This window comes from Dipteris shenzhenensis, chromosome 5 (assembly GCF_047967505.1).
Source record: "Dipteris shenzhenensis isolate YYH24624 ecotype China chromosome 5, Dip_SZ_1.0, whole genome shotgun sequence".
In the NCBI taxonomy this organism is placed as follows: Eukaryota; Viridiplantae; Streptophyta; class Polypodiopsida; order Gleicheniales; family Dipteridaceae; genus Dipteris; species Dipteris shenzhenensis.
In genome coordinates this window covers 34,016,093-34,036,546 of record NC_141600.1, presented here as the reverse complement: position 1 = coordinate 34,036,546, position 20,454 = coordinate 34,016,093, and the positions used below count along the sequence as shown (strand labels likewise).

The 20,454-nt window shown below is 43.0% G+C and overlaps 1 protein-coding gene across 1 annotated transcript; it reads right to left on the bottom strand.

Annotated features, from left to right (window-relative positions):
* Nucleotides 1-13,205: 13,205 nt before the first annotated feature.
* Nucleotides 13,206-14,069, bottom strand: LOC147901921 (germin-like protein 5-1). The gene has a single exon (XM_087375319.1). It carries the CDS (start codon nucleotides 13,954-13,956, stop codon nucleotides 13,300-13,302), a length of 657 nt encoding a protein of 218 aa, XP_087231445.1. The 5' UTR covers nucleotides 13,957-14,069; the 3' UTR covers nucleotides 13,206-13,299.
* Nucleotides 14,070-20,454: the final 6,385 nt, after the last annotated feature.

Here is a 20,454-nt window from a genome sequence, read left to right as displayed (position 1 = left end):
AAGAAGTTCTTGGTTTTCTGCTCAAATTCTGATTCACAGCCCAGCCCTATTCGTCCAGTGACTCCAGTCCATCGCGTGAGCTTCCATAGGTAGGTTTGATTTAGGATGTAGGCTTTCGAGTTTGTTTTCATATTTAATTATATGCAAAATTCTAATGCACTACACTATTCTAATTTCTCACATCAGTGGACAAGGGCAAAAAATGAATGCACTACATACTCTTGACAATTTAGAGATTAAAAACAAGGTCAATGTGCATGATCAAGTGTATCCAATCGCGAAACTATTTTACAAGTAGTTTTGGGGCCACGACGCGATGTGCTGGTTGGTAAAAATGCTACAACTCAATGTTCTCATCAAATTTAGGGTTAACTTTATGACATGGCTTGATGATATCATCGAATTATATGGTCTAGGATACTTTTTGGGCGAAAAGCGACTTGTAAGGCCACATTCAAAATGTGTTTTTTTGCAAGTTTTTCCCTGATCACCTCTCTTTTTTGCAAGGTTTTTCCCTGATCACCTCTCTTAGAGAGTCACCTATGAGCTTCCCAGCTTGATTTTTTATCTCAAGCACGTAAAACTTGCCTTCTTTCTCTCAAACTTTCATTTTCATCTCTTCATGTATCTCAATTCCCCTACCTCATAGAAGCTATCTTCTTCCATGCACATGTTGCCTATCTCATAAGAACAAAGTCAATGAAATTGCATTTTGGTGGTGTTATAGAAGAAGAACAAAGGCAAATAAATTTTATTTCCTTTCCAAGTGTATGGCCAACTACCTCTTATCATCTTACAGGGTCAACATTAGCTTGGGTGTAGCCAATCGTAAAACCATTTTTGAGGCCATTTTGGGGCCGTGACACGATGTGCTTCTGGGTGAATATTTGAATTTTATGCGGACGTACGCTTTCACCCAAAAGTTTCCCGACGTCATGAAGGTGCACTGGCATAATAATGAGAAGTAATCTATTTGTTCAGATTACCGCATAGCTCGACACATGGCATCTTTGCACCGCTTCATGCAGCACAGTCTCTGGCCTATGCCATTGATCACTTATTATCGCATAGCCTTTTGCTATAGCTTTGCCACCTATCACCAGGAATGCACCCATGCAGATCATTAAAATTGAAGGTTGGCTTGGAGAGACCACCGCATTGGTTCTTGCCATAATAATTAGATGCAATCTATCATTCTAAACACCCAGAATTCAAGGTTGTCTTGGAGAGACCACCGCACTGGTTCTTGGAGTTATAGCTCCGTTACCTATTTTTACGTATTACGAGAGGAGATCTATGAAAGCCATCACGCTGGTTCTTGGAGTTATATATTTGTGTACCAAGGAAAATGTACTCCATTGTACAACCAAGCAAAATGCAATTGACGTCGATATGACCCTTGAGGGGTCCTCTTTAGGGGCAAGGGCCATTTCTACATGCATTATACAATATCCAAGATGCCACTGGATAGAAATGGCATGTCGATATGGCCCTTGCCCCTAACAGGGACCCCTCAAGGGCCATATCGTTAATTGCATTTTTGAAAGTTTAATTGTATTTTTCTAGATGTATCTCCATGCAATCACAATGGTGGGGTCAGTGCTATTTTGGTCATAAACCAAGGAAATTGTAGCCCTTCTTTCCTGGTATTTTAGTCCTTGTTGCAGTAAATATAAATGATGGCAAAAGAACAATTTATCGAGTGAAAATCGAGCAAAAGAGATTACAATGTACATTTACATCCAATAACTAGGTAAAATTAAAATTATCAACTTATACCAAGGAAAAATTGAACAGAGGATCTTACATTTATAAAAGCTCGGCAATTGCTGAGAGCCTTAAACAAAAGATTACAAGTAGCGGCCATAACCATTCAAATACAAATATAAAAGTTAACAACAGTGCATACTGAGAGCCTCAAATTGAACAAATAGAGATTACATAAATGCCTTAGAGACCAAAACATTATAAATAAAAAATGAGGGATGGGGAAGTGAGTAGTCGGGGGAGAAATCAGGGAAAGGCATGGAAAAGATTGTTGAGCTCGCTCAGAAGATTACATCCAGCCATTGCTGAGAGCCTCGTTTGAGCAAGAGGGAATTTGTACAACTCAGTTTTCCGCTAGTCTAGCTTGTTGCATTAAAATTTTTTAGGGAGCCAAAGGAGGATACGATGGAGAGGCCCAAGACCATGCACATTGCCAGGACTTAGATTATGGCCCCCCCAGCAAGTCGAGAGTACTTTGCTCTGAAAATATTGAAAGCAGCTAAATCAAGACAATGGAGGCCACCTTGACTAGCCCTAACTTCATCTATGATACTAGAGACAAATCAGAGACAAGATCAAATCCTCCCATAAGTGCCTACATGGCTACTCTCAGGTGGTCAATTTTGATTTACAAAATATAGGCAAGGTTCGCAAGGTTTTGGTTTCTCAATACATTCCATTGATGTCACCTTTTGGCTCATGGCTTGATGATGATGCTATGTAGTTGACCTGCTAGTTCTTCAATCTGCAATCTTCTTCCTTGTGTAGCTTCATGCATGATGCTGTGTTCTTCCATGTGCCTTGATGCTTTATGTGTGGATGCCATGCTTCGTGCTATGGTCATCTCATGCACTTGTGCTTTTGGCATGCTTATGACAATGATGTGTGCATTCATGCTTTGATTTGTCATTTGTTGCAAAGTTCTTACCAATTGATTTTTTTCAATATTGGCAGTGTTTGATTGCATACAATTATTTTGACTTGACAGGTGTGTAGAGCTCAAAAAGACGATCACTTTTCCTTTTTGGAGCGTGTGCAAATTCTTCCTAGATTGCAAGTTATGGCTTGTTGAAGCTTTTGTGAAGAAGAGGGGCCTTTGATGATGTGGCACAGGGATTCACATGCAGAATGCCAAATTGTGCTTAGCAGGGGCTATGTGCTTAGGTGTCACTTGGTGATGTGGTAGTTAACCAATCCTAACCCTAACCATGGTGAAGTATGGGTTGAGTTGACCAGCCTTGGGTTCACTTAACCATTGACCAAGGTAAGTCAAATTTAACCATAGTAAAGTCTTATCATGCCACATGGTAAGAAATTGATCTAACCCAACCAATAACTCAACGAAACTTATCTGGTTCAAAAATGCCACGTGTCAAAAAATGGGAATTGTGGAGGAGGATAAGGTTTCGATTTCTCTGTCATCTTTATCGTCACTGGCGCCACAAAGTCGCTCATCTGATGGAAACAGGGTTGCCTTGCATGTCTCGTGGGAGCTTGGTGAAGGCTTTTCTTGTAGGTGACTGGTCGTTCATGAGCTTGCAAATTCATGGATTAGTTGTATGCGCTGCTAGAGGTCTAGGCAGCCTGGTTGTGGAAGAGCCATGGCAGTCTAACAGTTTTGTTTGCTGGAGTTGGGATGCTAGCTAGAGGCGTAGCTTGCATGGGCAGAGGTAGTCAGTGGAGCAGGACCGCTTGGAGCGTATGGAGGCATTGCCTCTGTCTTGGGTAAAGATGGAGGGGCTGGTAGCCTCTAGTATGAAGGCGTTGGATCGAAGATGAAGAGCTCTTATCTTGTGCCACAAAGGTGCTCGGCTGCGAGTATCATTGCTGGAATCCATGTTTGCTCAATCGTTGGCTATTGTCAGTCATGCGGGGGAGCAATGCTCATTGAAGAAGCTTGTGTGTAGGAGCTCATTGAAGAGCCGGTTCTTCCCTTCGGAGGTGGCTTTGGAGCCGCTTGAGAAGGCTGGAGCCCTCTTTCTCATTTTAGCTAGTTAGAGCCACCCGGGAAGCCTGCTCTTTGATACTCTCTGGGTTGTCTCATTTAGAAATTACCACAAAATGTGAAGTGCTTGTAGCTCGCCGAGGGCTCACACGGTTTTACAGCTTGCCATAAGTTCATACTCAATTTCCAAGAGACCATTCAAAGACAATTCCTTGAGCCTTGGTAGCCATCCGCAGAAGATACTTCTCATGCTCTATGAGCAATGAGATCCTTAGACTACGCTTTGTACTCTTATGCCAGCTTTGAAATCCCATAAGAAGAAGCTGCATATCTATTGAATCATGGCCTATAGCAAAAAACTAGCTCCACTCTCTCACCAAAAATTTCACTCAAAAGACAATGGACCTAAATCTCTTTTTAATGAGAAGACAAATCTTTCAACAGAAATCTCTCAAGACTTTGAAGAACCAAAAACTAATCTAAAAGAAAGCATGTGTTCCTAAGGCAAGCCTACCACTATTCTAGGAGACTAGACCTGAGCTCTGATACCATGAGAAAGTGAGGATCGTACTCTCATAGTCACTGAGACAACATCCTAATACAACACTAATCTAAGGAGGATGCAACCTAAGTGTAAACATGATGAAGAGAGTGCTCATGACATGTATCTCAAGTCAATTAGGTTCCAAGATAGATTAGCTTGGACTCATAAAGAGAATCTTGAGATAGTGCAAAGTGCTTGATTGATATTACTTCAAATGAACCTCCCTTTTATAGGTGAGGGTACTTACATCCATTTGCTTGCTCACATGTGGGATATCTCCTCCATGCCATGTGGCAGCTTGCCCTTTGCTCATACCTTTGCTCTACATGTGCTCATGGCACCACAACTCTAGACAGAGAGTTGGAGGAGGGGGTGTGGAGCAAAGTAGAGCAGGGGCGAAAAAGAGATAGATGATAGAGGAGGGGTGTGGAGCAAAGTAGCAGAGCATGGGCACATCAGAGCAATGTAGTAAAATGCCAAATGCTACACCTCTTATATATATTATAAAGATTGAGCCACTACGGTGGATGGAGGGTTACATCCATATTAATTGCAGGCCACCGTGGTGGAATCCCCCAAACAGGCTAGTAATCATGAAGAAGACGCCATGTGGTGCCACTCTGGTGGCTGGTAATTAACTTAGCCATGACAGACATGGCTGATGAGAGCCACCACCACCAGGCAATAATTCTCATTACCATGTCTAATCACTCATTACCATGCACTCTAGTTCTCTACTGAGCATGCGAGCCCGATGACTGGTAATTTTTATTGCACTTTTTATTGCACTCGTAGTGATCATGCATGCTAAAGTGTGGTGGTGGGCGAGCGGTGGCATGACTAGTAACTTTTACTGCACTCGTAGTGATCATGCATGCTAAAGTGCAATGGTGGGTGAGCAGTAGCATGGTGGAATTGTAGCCATGATAGATGTGGCTACAATCATTCCCACGAAATGTACATGGTTTTGCCTCGCATTTATGCTCAAGGATCCACCAAATGAAGAAGCAGGGCTATTTTATATATCACGTGGTAGGGAGAAGTGTCACCATTGGCTTGGTGGCCTAATGATCAAGGCTCTTGAATGATGTACATGAGGTTGTGGGTTCCATTCCTTGCAGTGCGCCAGTCGTGTAATAAATTTTTGGTAGGTGGCATGGGCGGGTGGTGGCAGGTTGTGCCATGTGGTGGATTTTGATCATCCGCAACATCATGCTCTATTGACGGATTTTGATATTTTGCACACACTGATGCAGTAGCTAGCATCACTTACACAAGTGCATAAAGGTTTCAAGCAATTGGATAATACTTTCCAAGTTTGAACATGGAAATAAAACAATTGTAATACCATCTAGATGCTTTAGCATTACTTCCAATTGGTATGATGTCAATCAACAAAATTGGTATGACGTCAATCAACAAAATTTTAAATAGCACAATATTTTCATTAGAATGTAAGCATGATTGTAATACCATCTAAATGCTTTAGCATAATTTCCAATTGGTATGACGTCAATCAACAAAAGTTTAAATAGCACCATATTCAATAAGTAAGAATGTAAGCACGATAAGTAGTGTATATAGTATTTCAAGCTCGGGAATGATTGCTCATGAGTCATCACAAAGTTTCCTCATCCTCATCCCCCGCATTGCTAGATCTTGCTTTGACTACGACTTGCAATTGTCCAACAATGGGAGGATCATGCAACGGACCTGGGAGATCACAATGTACCCACTTGGCTAAATCTCCATCATTACTCTCTCCCTTAACATCATCCAAAACTTTACCATTTTGCATAAACATATACCGATTTCTCTGCTCTTTCTATCTTCAAGCGATTTCTTGTGACTAAATGAACAAACTTGTAATTACTCCAATTTCGTTCACTCGACAAATTGCTACAAGGATGGGATAGCACTTTCAATGCCAACGTTTGCAAATGAGGTGTTGAGGCTCCACACTCCTCCCACCATCTCCATGCAGGCATCTTCTTTGCCAGGTCTCGTATTCTTGTATATACAAACAGCCCTTCCCTATTTTGAAAAGTGGATAATTCCTTGACAATAGTAGCAGCATATTCAGATCCATCTTCAAAAAATCATCCCAAGAGATTATGCCAAGGCTGCATTATGTGTTTTGATGTTTTCGGACGATACTCCCACCATTGAGGATTTTAAATTTGAATAGCATAGTGAAGGTAATTGTGAGCATGATTCGAACGCTTTTTAAACATCTTTTTCAAAGTGGCACAACAACTGGTGCTATAGCCAATGTTGTCACTTGTGGATTTTCTATTTTCCTTTAACAGGTCTTGCTCAACAGTCCACCAAGCCATGTAAGCAGTGCCCAAACTTGGACCTTTCACATCTAATTTCCTAATGGCAAACCATACCGGCCTCATTGCATCAGCCGCATGAGCTATTCTCTTCCAAAAGCTAGTATTGTGAGCCATTTGCTCCATCTCTGTGAATTCAGTACGAGCGTTTTGTGAGGTTGACTCAGCTATCCACTTGCTAGCTTCTACAATGAATAATGTCTCCGTTACAACTCCCTATAGCTTGAGCAAATGGTCAACCATTATAGAGTTTGTTCTGAAACATGTTTCACCAGGTTTCAAAAACTCTAGTGGATGTTTTGCAGGTTGGTGGTTTCTGAATATGCCCAATAATCTCTCGTGGTTGAGGAAGTATAATACCAATCTTCATCTCATCTACAGTGGCTTGAACCACACTATCCTTCGCTGATTTATGCCAATCCTCAAGCACAAGGTCAAGGCAATGGCAAGAGCACGGCGATGCTCGATGGTTGGAATTTTTGATTTATAATTTTTCTAGTTTTCCTACAGTTCTTCGCATTGTCGGTGATTATGTGAACAACATTATGCTCTCCAACATCCAGGACTACAGCCTCCAATTGTTCAATAGTGTATTCATCTATCTTGGCATTACCACTTGTGTCAATGGATTGACAAAAAAACTCTCCCTTAAATGTCATGACCATGATATTGATCATAGGCCTCTTGGTGACATTTTTCCATCCATCACTAACAATGGTACATCGTGTTCTCTCAATACCATGGTATACTACTTGCTCCATCTCTAGTTTCATCCTCTCATAGTATGCATCCAAGTAGTTGTTGTGGACATCATTGTAACTGGGCAATGTAAAGCCTGTACCCGCCTTTGCTACAGATGCCATGGCTCTTTTCCAATGCAGATTTTGAACCATGCTTAGTGGGTAACCGATGCAACAAATGGCCTCAAAAACATCTTGTTGCACTTTCTCTATATGTTGTTGTCTAGATGACTTCCAAAGATCTTTGTTGTGGATGCTCATGCCATTGCGAATGCGAAATGTCACTACATTGTCCAATATCCATATACTTCATAGAGCATCTTGCCATCTATGTGAACGAGGCCACACCACTACTTTGAGGTGGCACGTCTACAGATTGACTAGGTGGAGGTGTGAGTATATCATCAAGAATATGCCCTTTGGGCTGGGATTGGTGATGTGTGACTATATCATCTACCTGGTTGTCCATACTTTTAGGCATTTGTCTGCCTAGAGTGGCTATAACTCTCTCAACTCCTAGACCCTTGCATTTTACAATCTGTTTATCGCTATCACCCAAGAAGTGCTTTTGCATTCTTGTGCCGAAGCATGATTACTCTAATAATCTAATTTGTTTCACCTAATAATCTATAGAACATAAGGATAGTAAACCTATGTATACCACTATCTCTCCACACATACATGACATAATTTTGCGAGTTGCCTACGAGTTGGCAATTGCGAGCTCCACAACTGGCTAGACTTTGAGCGAGATGCAAAGGGCCGGCATAAGTGAGCCTGCAAGTGGCTCAAAGTCAAATATTTCCTCATCATTTTTAGATAGTAGTTTGTAGAGTTTTAGTAATATGTAGTATGAATTTTGACCACATACGAGATGTTCCAGGTCGGCCTAAATGTGGTATAATATTATTCATCAACGAACAAGTTGTTACAGGTCGGCTTAAGCAAACCTCCAACCCACAAACATAAACTATTCCAAAAGTAAATCATTTCATGCACTAATGTTTACTATTCCATTTTTCTATAATTTGATAGTGTCTATCTACTATATTACATGCATCTAGAATGAAATCTTGAGTTATGTAGCTAAAATAAAATTCCAAGCCATGCAACTAACAAACTCTTTACCCGGTCCTAAGTGACAAGTCTTTCCAAAGAGTCTAGAATCAAGACAAGTTACAACTTATATACTTCATGCAAAAAATAAAAATCATCTATTTTTCCAAAGCTAAGTACAATGTCACATGCGACGCATATGCTCATGCATAAGCATAAGCATATGAGCATGAGCTCATGCATAAGCATATGCAAAAGAGAGGAAAAGAGAGGGGAGGAAGAAGAGGAAGTAATAGACTGGGGGAGAAAGAGGGAGCAAAAGAGTGAAAGAGGGGAAGAAGAGGGAAGAAGAGGGAATAAGAGAAGAGAGGGAAAGACAGGGTTCCTACACCCATCACTGCAGCTAGCACTTAAGGCACTAGTTACCAGCCAATGCAAATCACGGAAATAAAAATAGAAAAAGAGAGGAAGCACTTTCTTACCTAGAAAAGTCCCACTCGGTGTTTCGTGGGTTGGCCCTACAAAAGAGAGGAAACATACCATTATTCAGATAACTGGTTAGAGGAAGGAGTTTGCAGAAGCAACTTTCCAAAGGCATAGGATTGAGGAAATAAGCATAAGCCTAAAAACAAGGAGAAAGCACGAAAGGAAGGGAAAGAGGAGGAAGAGAAATACCAAAAAGAGAAGAGGTGAGTTTTCCTTCTTTTACCAAATCTCGTTTTTTGTCCTTAACCTTTGAAAATCAAGCATGAAAATTAGCACATAGGCTTAGCAATGCAAGGAGAAACATGCTTCAACACTCACAAAACAAAATCTCAGAAAAAATGAACCTACATTGCTTAAAGAGACACACCTTCTAAAAAAACTTCCTTTCACATGAGTAGAGAAGGAGAAGGGCGAAGAGGGAGCACAAGTGTTGGGAGAGGGACTAGGTAGGGGTGAGGAGTGTGGGGAAGAGGTTGAAGGAAAGCGAGGTCATCGAATATAAGATTGGAGGAGAGATTTTGGCTTTTCTTGCAATAGAGTTGTGAAAGATAGCATTGCACGGGGTTTCAGGTTTTAGCCCTAGGCATTGTTATATAACGATGGAACTGGACAGAGCATCGCTATATAGGGACGATTCATGACACTTAATCTAAGGAGAGAGGAAAGGATCTCATGGGTGGCTATTTTTTGGATCTTAATGGATTTCCTTGCATTTTGTGTTGTGATTTTGGAGGTGTGCAGATGGAAGGGATGAGTGGAAGCTCGTCAGATGATGCACCGACGCTCAGGAGCGCAGAGGGGCTTAAGGAGAGGTTGTATTGTCATTGCACTCATTGCAAGCGAGAAGTATGAAATCAATGCCATATTATCATGCACCACTTGCAGATGTATAGGGAGGAGCCCGAACTAGTACCCACCATTGGTGGTGCACGTGTTGATGGATGATCGATAAGTTAATGCTACTTGAGTTCGTGATTAATATTGCATGCATGCATGACACGAAACCTTGAGACAAGATCTTATATTTACATGAAACCTTGAGATAGGATGAGGTGGTGAGGGTGCACGTATACCTTCACACTTTGAGGAGGAGTATAGTCTCTTGGATGTGCCAGATGACAAGGGTATGGTGGACATGATGGATTCTATTTTTAGGAGCACTACATCACATGTACACATGATGTTCGAGTTTGAGGTCAATATGCGAGAGTAGCAATCAACACAATTGTACGAGGGTGCTAGGATGTCAAAACTACGAGCTTGTCTCTCAATCTCGAATTTGCAAGCAAATTATGGGTGGTCGGATACAAGTGTCTCTGCCTTAATGAGGTTAGATCCCACATTAATTTGTCTCATTATTTGGATATTGTCTGTTTTGAGAATCATCATTATTCGAAGCCTATGTATGTTTCAATTGCGATAGGTTGCTCCAGAAGATGTGGCCTACACCAAATACCATCCCCGCGTCAAGAGATGAAGCGAAGAAGATGCTGACAATGGTGAGTATGGATTATGATACCATCCATGCTTGTTGTAATGATTGTATTCTCTTTCATCGTTCATGAGCATTTTCAGCTGTGCCTATAGATGAGCCTGCTATTTCGCACGTCTATTAGGCACGTCTATAGTTGCTTTGTTATGTAATTCACAGGCTCAGACTAGCATTGAGCCAGAATTAGATTGTAATAACAATCACTTTGCATGGGGGACCATCTAGTTCACAAGCTTAGATTGGTTTCCATACCAAGTTGTAGTGCATCCCCATGGTTTTCATGGACGATGGTAGTTGCAATGCTTGAGGAGTATCTCCATGATTTGCATTGATGAATCTGAGTAGATAGAGTATTTTCTTACAAACTGTAGATTGGTGTGATCCAATGTCTCTTTAATAGATCTTTCTTTTTCCAAATATTCCTTGATATCAGTAAGCATATCTGGGTGGTGTTTGTCCCTTGGATTTAAATGATGTGGATTGAGGGAATAAAGACTGGTCAACGTTTCCTCCATCATTAGAGATTCCACTTGACCACATTGTAGAGTGGAAGGCACATATGAGCCCCTACAAGCACTCTGAAAAGATTGGTTGAGCATCTTACATTCTAGTTAGAGTGCACAAAGAGATGCTCATAAATCAATTATGTTGATTGAATATTGAATCACATAATGTACATAGACATCGTGATGGTTAGGAAGAGATATACCCCTTAACATCACAAGTGTGTGCAAATAGACTTAGAGTTGTATTTCTAGTATTTTGTGGTAGAGCTCCTGTAAGTGAGAGCACAAGCAGTTTAACAACATTAGCAGTTTCACTTGGTGACTAAATTGAGGTACACGAGAAAACACATGAACCTTTATGTTACGTTCAATAAATTCAAAAATCTACTAACATACCAAAAACCTCACATTGATGAGTTTCATGTGAAAACTCACAGTGGCCATATTGACAGATCCGAAAGGTCCATGATAATCTAGGTGATGGAAAGAGCTACTCCTATCATGTCTAGATAATTTGAGAGAGCTCATTCAAGGAAACATTCATTTTTGGCATATTTTTATTCGTCGAACATGGAGATTGTGGTTGTTTCCAAGTTTAATCTCAATGTGACAAACTTCCCATTTATCCAATGAGGCATTTTGATGAATACTGAAAGTTTGAACTCAAGAACAAAGCACAAATGAAAATCGGTACTTTCATTATCAGAGTAGCTCGTTATATACAATGAGAGTATCCTATGATTATCGGCTATGATTGAGGAACAATTTGGCTAACTATGTGTTTGGTGGAAGTGAGATGTAATGATTGCTTGATTGGTGCAAGTGGGAGGTAGTAAGTGCCATACATGAGGTGGCGTGGTTGATCCAACAAACCCCCCTTTAAGCACGACACAGTTTGTCATAGAATGATAAAAGGTGGTAGACTTGATTCGTTTATGTGACACCTTGGATAGAACAAGACTGAGCACCCAGAGAGAAGTGTAAGCATTGGAAGCGTGGTTGGGGTAAGGGCTTTGTCAAGAGATCAGCCAACATGTTAGTGATAGAAAGATGTTGGATGTAGAGATCAACCTTTTCTAGTAGATTTATTGACTGGCAGCCCTCATCTGAAACCCTCTCCATCGTATATGTATAAGAACACAATTAATAAACTTGGAATGACTTTGAAAAATACGTTTATACCATTGTATCTCTCTCTCTCTCTCTCTCTCTCTCTCTCCATATGGACGTATAATAAGACAACGATAGAAATTTCATTGTTGAAACCGTCGAACAAAACATGAAAATTGAAAGTGCATGCATATCCAAAAGTCCATAAAGATCCAATGGTCAAATAAGTGCAGTGCACATAGAGGTTCACTAATGAAATAGATGTCGTGCAGGACATCCTAGATGTGCTGAAATTAGTAGATGTTAACGACGCACGTATACCCTGTACGCAAGTAGAAAAGGATAAATGAAAGAATTTAGAAATTTGAATGGCGAGACACTTGTTTACAAATGAAACCAGTGATACTCCATGAGAGTGCTTTACCATCACGTGGAGTGGTGAGTCAGTGTCCAAAGAAAGTGTACGTGTAATTGCCATTTCTACCTCAACCAAAGGCAAGCATCGGTCGACGTGCTCTGTATCCTCTAAAGGATACGATGATCCTAAGATGTCCATATGAACCACGAACTCTGCGACTCTTCCGTTTAAAGAAGCAAAGCAATTCGTACCGAATGCGGAGCCTCATGAACCACGTGCCGATCTAGAGGTATCTATAATCAAAAGAATAGTGTCTTTGCAAACTCATAGTCGCAAAAAAAAAACAACGTTCATATATCTTGTTTTAAGGATGAAACAAAATGTTAGGGACCACCCACCGTAAACTGTAGGGACCCGTGGCACCCCCATTGAGGGGGATTTGTTCCAGGAAAGAAAGTCAATAAACATCGGTACTTTGATTATCAAAGAGTAGCTCGTTATATCCTCAATCATCGGCTATAAATCAGGAACAATCTGGCTAACTATGTGTTCGGTGCAATTGAGATGCAATGATTGCTTGATCCGTCGGTGCAAGTGGGAGGTAGTAAGTGCCATACACGAGGTGACGTGGTTGATCCAACACGTTTCTCCCGCTCATGCAGTTGCACACACGCAATAACAAGAACGTTTGTTGCTTTAGGTTTGCACTCCATGTAAAGTTGCAGACAGACATAAATATTTACTTTACTTGATGTTGAACAACGACAATTAGAATAAAAGGTTAACATCCATTTCATTGAGCAGAAAAAGTTGCCACAGAACGACAAATAGTTCAGCGAACGTAAAGAATATAGGCCCCTAGATGTAACAGCGAGCCTGTTTTATTGTCAGGTATCACAACAGCATATAGAGGAGGATCGACGTGAATGTACACCGAGAAGACAGGTTTCACCTAGGCTCTAGTAGCCAGAGAAGACATCCTTTAATTGCTCCACCTGGGTTTCAGTCAAGAAGAAGGTCTTCTGGAGAACCTCGTCCTTGATGTTAGACCCAAACATGGATGTCGGAATGATCTGCAATCCCGCATCCTGGCTGTTGAGAGCAACGACGGCAGTGGCAGGCTGCTTCCCAACGTTGAGCTGGAAATGGATGAGGCCTCTGGGGAAAATCATCACATCACCGGCATGGATGACCTTGGCGAACAACTTGTCTTTAGTGTCCACGAAGCCAGCGTATAGGGATCCCTTTATGACAAATATGATCTCAGAGCCGCGAGGATGTGTGTGCGGAACGATCAGGCCACCCAAGCCGAAGTCCAAACGGGCCATGCCGATCCCCAAAGTGTTGAGCCCCGGGAACTGTTCCACAAAGGCGAACGTAGCTATCGCGTTCAGAGCGCTACTGGAAGTATTACCGCGTTGGGCCAAGCCATGGAAAACGAAATCATCTGTAGTCGCTTGGGCACGGTCATTGCAAGGGAAGCCGCTGATGTGAGGCTGTGCTGCAGAAACGTTAGCAACGCAGAAGTCCTGGACGGGGTCGGGGTCAGCAGCGAGTGTGATGAGGGGGCCAGCGAGGAGCAAGGCGAGCAAGAGAGCTACAGGAGGTGCGGCCATGGGGCTGTACTTGGTGGAGCAGTTGCGTAGGAAGAAGAAGGATAATGAGCTGCTGCTGCTGCTGCAGCAGAAGACGGCTAGAGAAAGTATATGGAGTGGAAGGAAGCAGTGCGTGATAGGAGGATGGAACAAGATGCATAATGAGCTGCATAATGAGCTGCAGCTATATAGTATATGGAGGCTATGAAAACCCAAAGTTTCAAACTTGGGTCCACTCGAAGCAAAACCCAAAGTTTCCGCTCGGAGCAAGGCAGAAAGTTCTTGGAGGTTGCCAAAGAGCTGACGATAAGGGAGGCAGGGGGTGGAAGGTGCGACGCATGCGATAAGGCGATGGCGTTAAGGGAGGCAGCGGACGCCTTAAGAGTGGAAGGCGCGACAGATGCGATAAGGCGATGGGAGAGGAGATGGCAGATAGATGATGGGAAGGTACCTATCATCTATATCTATATCTATATCTATACTATTTCTTAAGGAGGGAGGGAGGCAAGAATGTCCTACGTGTCGTGTGGAGAGGGAGTTGCAAGAATGTGCCACGTGTCATGTGGAGAGGGAGTTGAAGGGGAGCTTGGGAAGAAGTAGAAAGGCACATTTTGAAATTTGAATTTGGCACTCTTTCTTCTCGGTTGACCACCTGCCCTCCATTGCCTTGCAGCCTACGACTCCTACAAGAGAAAGGCTTTAGTGATTTCTCCCCTTGCCCAGTTAATCTGCCATAGCCACCAGCTCCTTTGCATTCAATTTGCCATGAACTTTCTGCAAGGCTGAGAGACTCCTCACCCCACAAGCAAGACATGAACGACAGCTTGCAAGCAAAGAACAAGGGCGAAGTTTTTGAGCACATGATATCTCTCCTTAACGGTGCGAAGGGATTGCAGGGTAACTATCTATCCATTTTTCTCCCCATTGGTCTGAAAATGTGGTAGCAGTGGGAAGGTTCAGAGCGATGGTGAGGGGGGGGGTAATCAACAGCAGCGGGGAACGGAGGTCTGGAGGTTGGAACGGTGGTGGATACGGTGCCATGGCTGATGGTGGGAGCGAGAACAATGGGGACAGGGAGCTTCCGAGGGTGGTGGAGCTGGGGGATGAGACGGACGTGGGAGGTTCGCCATTGTTGTGATGTTGATCACAAGTTGCAAGTCGCACCTGAAATTTCCAATCCAAGCTGTGAAGTCTCCCTCAGCCAAGGTAGACAAAGCAACTCACACAAGCTCCACATGACAAAAGCAAATAAGAACCATCTGGCCAACCCATGGCGAATCAAAGTCACGTAATGGATGCAGCCGATCTTCGCCAACCTTGCAGTGGAAGAGAATCACATATTGGAAAGCGCTATCAAACTTCAACCTCTATCTACCGTTATTGAGAACATCTTGCAGTCCAGGAGATCTGATCAGAGGTGCCAGAATCAAGACCATGGATGGATCCACGGACGTTTGTGTGCAGCAGCGTCATTTCCAAGTTTGCTCACAGGTTTTTTCGAAATGCAAAGAAATAACAGTTTTATGATTTGCTGATGAAGTTGTAGCGGTTATCTCCTGAGGGTTTTTCTTCCTGCCAAAGCAAAGTCAAGGAGTGATTCCAGCGCTCGATGGGTGCTGCGTTCTCTAACGTTCATGGGGAGGGAGAAGATTGGGAAGAACACAAGTGCCGAGCGAACCTCAAAAAGCTTGCAAGAATGCTGCTAGAGACAGTCGTGCTATCGGCAAGAGATCTGCCTCTCCCTTCATAGTCACCTCACAGATCTCAGTAGCGCCTAGCCCAGCTGAGCTTGAGAATTATTCATCGCCACGTACCCCTGCAAACTGAGGCTCGACCAACGAGAAGATCTCTCTGTAGACCCCTCGAACGACTGCAAAAATGCCGAATTCTCCATTGCTCACAAATAGGGAGGTGGCAGATTTGTGAGCAAGGCTATTGATGGATCTAAGGAGCTAGCGATGGAGACACAAGGAGGGCATGGTGGAGTCACTCAAGTCTACAATGAGCCCTCCACTGTAGCTACAAAAGATGGTGTGGCGCAAGAAACACTCAGGGCATTGGCCAAGGACCTTGATACCCATCACCCCATCTCTGAAATCTACCTCGATATTTCAACACCAATGACCGGGAAACTCCTTGGTCGATTTCTAGGAAAAGCTTGAGGTGGGGAGATCGCTGGTGCACAACTGCATGTAGCTCACTATCTAGCACCCCATTCAGAAACTTTCCTACAACAAAGCCATCTCAAAGTTGAGACGGCTTTAGGCATGCTACGTTTGCAGCATGTACATGAATACCAGCTGGTTCTACAATAGCAATAGAAGCTGTGAGAATCAGTCGCCACTTACAGGGCGCCAGTGATCAAAATACATCTCTTCTCATGGAGTGGGTTAGTCAAGCTGATAGAACTAGAGACCATGCTGCTACAGGTAATGATCAGGTCTAGAGGCAAGTTGGAGCAAATGTATAGCCAGTGCTTGAGTTTGTGGTAGGTCTTGATGATACAGTCAGCCAAGTGAAGTTGCTTCTCTTCTCTGGCAAGGAGAAGATGGTTGCAATAGTTGGAGGCATGGGTGCGATCATATCGACAACGCTGCATCCTTGGTGTAGGAGGCAAGCAGATAACAGCCATCATTGCCTATTACACCAACATTGAGGAGGCAAATGAACCATCCTTTGCGCTCTACAAATTAGCGATGGGATCAAGGGAGGTGCCTCCAAAGCCAGTGTTGGAAGATTTGCAGAGCAATGAGTATCACTAGCCGTGGGCTGATTCTTGGGTTGAAGAAGGTTTTTGAAAGAATTATTCGCTTCCTTAGCAATCCTACTTGCTTACCAAATTTTGCATTACTGTTGTCCCCTTAATTTTTTACAAAAATTGGAGTCAATGAGTCTGGTATCTTTCTTGACTTTGAAATTTAATTGTTGTTGGGTGCCGAGTTTGATAGCTATTGCTTCTATGAACATTGTCTCCAAATGTTTGTGGGAGGGCACCAAACTTGCAAAAAGTTGTACAATGTGTTGCCCACTATTCAGGAGCTCAAGTGGATGGTTCTACCTGTGAATTAGGCAACTACATTTATGTCAATGTACACATCCAAGTGTTGATGCTTGAGCTAACATTATGCTAAAGTTGCATACATTGTGGTTGCTTGAAACGTTGGAGAGGATGCGAGAGGGAGAAAATGCCTCAACCTCTCTATATACCCAACTAATCATGTGCCAACCATTTCCATTTGCGGACATGTCCATATCCTACATAATCAGTACATAATGCATGCTTTTAATGTTGCCGAGAAGGGCACCACATGGTGGCAATGCAATGTCCCCTTATACTGAGCTTCTAAATTGACAATACTAAAATCGAATCAACTTCTTTAGTATCATAGTGGAGTGCACTGGGTTGAGCTAAGTAGAGATACAAAAAACAACAAACTTCTTATCTTATCTTATTTACTTCTTACCTTATATCTTATATCTTACTATATATTAAGGAGGGAGGGAGGTTCTGATAAGCCACGTGTCGTGTGGAGGGAGGCAAAAGATTGCCACATGTCGTGTAGCTAGGATGCAAGCGGGGTGCATCTATTGAGCACTGCTCTTCCCCAGGCGATTATACTCCAGCGCGTGAAATTTCAATCCTCCTCTCCCCTGCCTGTCACTTCCTGCACTTCCCTGTGTTTGCCAGTCATCTCTTCGGCCTTTTTGCTCATTTGAGTCCTCCAAGCACCCGTGCGCTCAGGCTCCTCAGACGTCCTCCTCCAGTCTGGCTAGGCTCCAGAGTATGGACAGCCATCCCAAGCATTACAATGTGGGTCGTCATCGCTACATCGGGCTTCTTTGTTTGTCTTTATTTCTCTGACCTCGCACAACTCCGTGTTCTTTTACAGTTGTAATTTCTATGTGTAATGTGAAAGAGTCTCCCTGAGGCTCCCTCGCCATTCGGGATCTTTCTCTACAGGAAAGATGTTTCTTTGTGGGTGTATTTTGTAGTGATGGCCAATGATTAGACTCGGGGGGGTCACTATGTATAAACCCTCTATATCACGTGCGTTCAAGGCCTATTTCTAAAATCCCTTATCTGTAAATTTTTCATTACTAAAATGTACCCCTTTCCTATACAAATATGTAAATTTTTTCCAAAACTATTTTAAATAGTCCCTTATGTATATTTATTTCTGTAAATTTTAGAAATAGAAAATATCCTTCTGTTGAACTCACGTGATAGGGTTACATATTATGAGTGACCCCCCCGAGTGATTAGAGAGCTTTTTTTGAATCTTAGAAATTTTTTGGGTATTTTTGCACACCGTCCCAAAGCATGCCTGTGTAGGAAGCTTCAGAGATATTGAATGTGAGAGGTACATGCCTGTATAATCTGTGATTAGAGAAGTCTAGATGTGGGAGGTACATGCCTATATAATCTGTGATTAGAGAAGTCTAGGAATAGTCTTTCCGATCAACCAACGTATTGACGGCTTGCCGATCATCAAAAACCTGCAGCCAATCTCCCAAATGATCAGGTACTTCATAGATTTTTCTGTGTTTTGCACTTGAGCAAGCTGCAAGTTTGCAACCGAAGGCGCGGATGAGCAAGTTTTCAACCGATGTGTCGAGTGTTATTGAACCTTTGCTAAATTGTGAGTGATTCTTTGTGGAGGGAGAGATAATTCATCTACCAGTTCGAAGTGAGTGAACTTTGGAATTGAGTGAAAGAGCGATGGAGAGAAAGGGCTTTGTAATTCATCTACCACGGAAAGAGTCCTTTTTGGGCAGGGATCCAATTTCTAGATCTACAGAGGTAGGGAAGCATCGTGACAGGCTATGCATGGATGGACTCGACCAGTTGTTGGACGGCAAACACCTAAGTTGTTGGAAATTTACCACTTCTTAAGCATCTGGCCTCGACCATGCTCTCAACAATTTACCACTGCTTCAGCATCTAGCCTCGGCCATGCTCTCAACAGCCTCCATATGAAGTTGGATCTCTATGTTTAGAACCCAAGTGGCCACCAAGGGTTTGAAGTACTCAGATCTGAGAGATGACTGGCTTTACTTCACAGGCCACATAGGGCCCGAAACTTTGAGTGTGGCGGCAATGTTTTTTGAAGCCACCGGATTCAGTCTAGCACATTTGTTCACCTCTTGCCCAGTTGGAGTGCCCATAGGGATTGCGCTATATTGATTTGAAATGCAATATAGAAAGTCCCGTGGCCACCCTTTGCATCCATTTTTGGCCCTTCATCATCTCGAGTCATTTCCTACAGGAGTGTTTTGCGGGACCTTGACAATTCTCATGTTAGAACACATCAAAAATCAGGCACTGCCCATTCTTAGGAGCTTCATTCTTGAGGCTGAGGTCACCAAGAGGTATCTGTCTGCCTTCGTCCTCCATATCAAAGCTTTTGAAGCATATGTGTTTGCCCACAAATGTACTTTTGGACAGATAGTGAATTGAAGAAGCTTGATGAAGTAAGAAGAAGATAAGTGCTCTTGCAAAGAGAGAGAGAGAGATTTGGCTAGAGATGAAGGCTGAAACAGGCCCAGGCAGATGGTGAACAAATGCAGCATGGCAACGACTATCAGGTCAACAAGATTTGGGGTAGAAATGCTCAGCAAGTCATTGGTGAATTATAGATAGAAGTGCAAGAAAGCAATTCTGAAACCAAGACCTTGGTGTCTTGGTGAGGATGTTTGACCTTGAGATGTGGTTGGATGAGGAGTCGAAAACTTTTGTGAAGGTGAAGGATATTGATGAGTGCTTGGAGTCATCCAGGTGCTAGCTGGTATGGCTGACGTAGAGGAGGATTCTTTGCGAGAACCTGTAGATTTGTTGACGTAGGAGGGGGCTACACATGGAAGTTGGGAGCTTAGTGCAAGCTCATGGTCTAGGTAATCTGGATTTATGCTTGGGATTTGATTTCACGAGTATGTTGTTTAGTTGCGGACTTGACAGACCCTGAGAGCATGGTGTTCGGAGAAACTCAAGCAATTATCCTTTTAAGAAGGGGACATTTGGAGGATGCAGGTGCCTAGAGTGCTGAAGTTCAAAGGTGGGTACGTGATTGAAGGATGTGGTGCCATCGGGTCCTACCAAAGATGGACCTGTGTACCAAGTTGGTTTGCTTGCACGGGACCAGACCTGCTGGAGCAGGAGCCACTGGTTAAAAGAGCAAGAAGTAATATAGACACCTCATTGTTCCAAGGGGCTACAACATGGACGCTGCGTGAGCATCTTCATCGATGAGTTGGGATATGAATGAGATGTGTCGGTAAGTGGGAGTGTTGGGAAATTCCTCCCCATCTGTAAGCCTCCATATGAGGAGAGCATGGGGGAGGTGGACCTAGGGTTAGGGCTACCACATGTGCAGCTTATCGGCGACTATCATGTGGGTAGCAAACTCAGAGGGAATACAAAGAAGAGGGGGCTGCCACATTGGCAACATCTAGGTTGCCAGGTGGGCAGCATACAAGCAATCAAGAAAAGGAATATGGGGCTGTCCCATGGGTAGCACATAG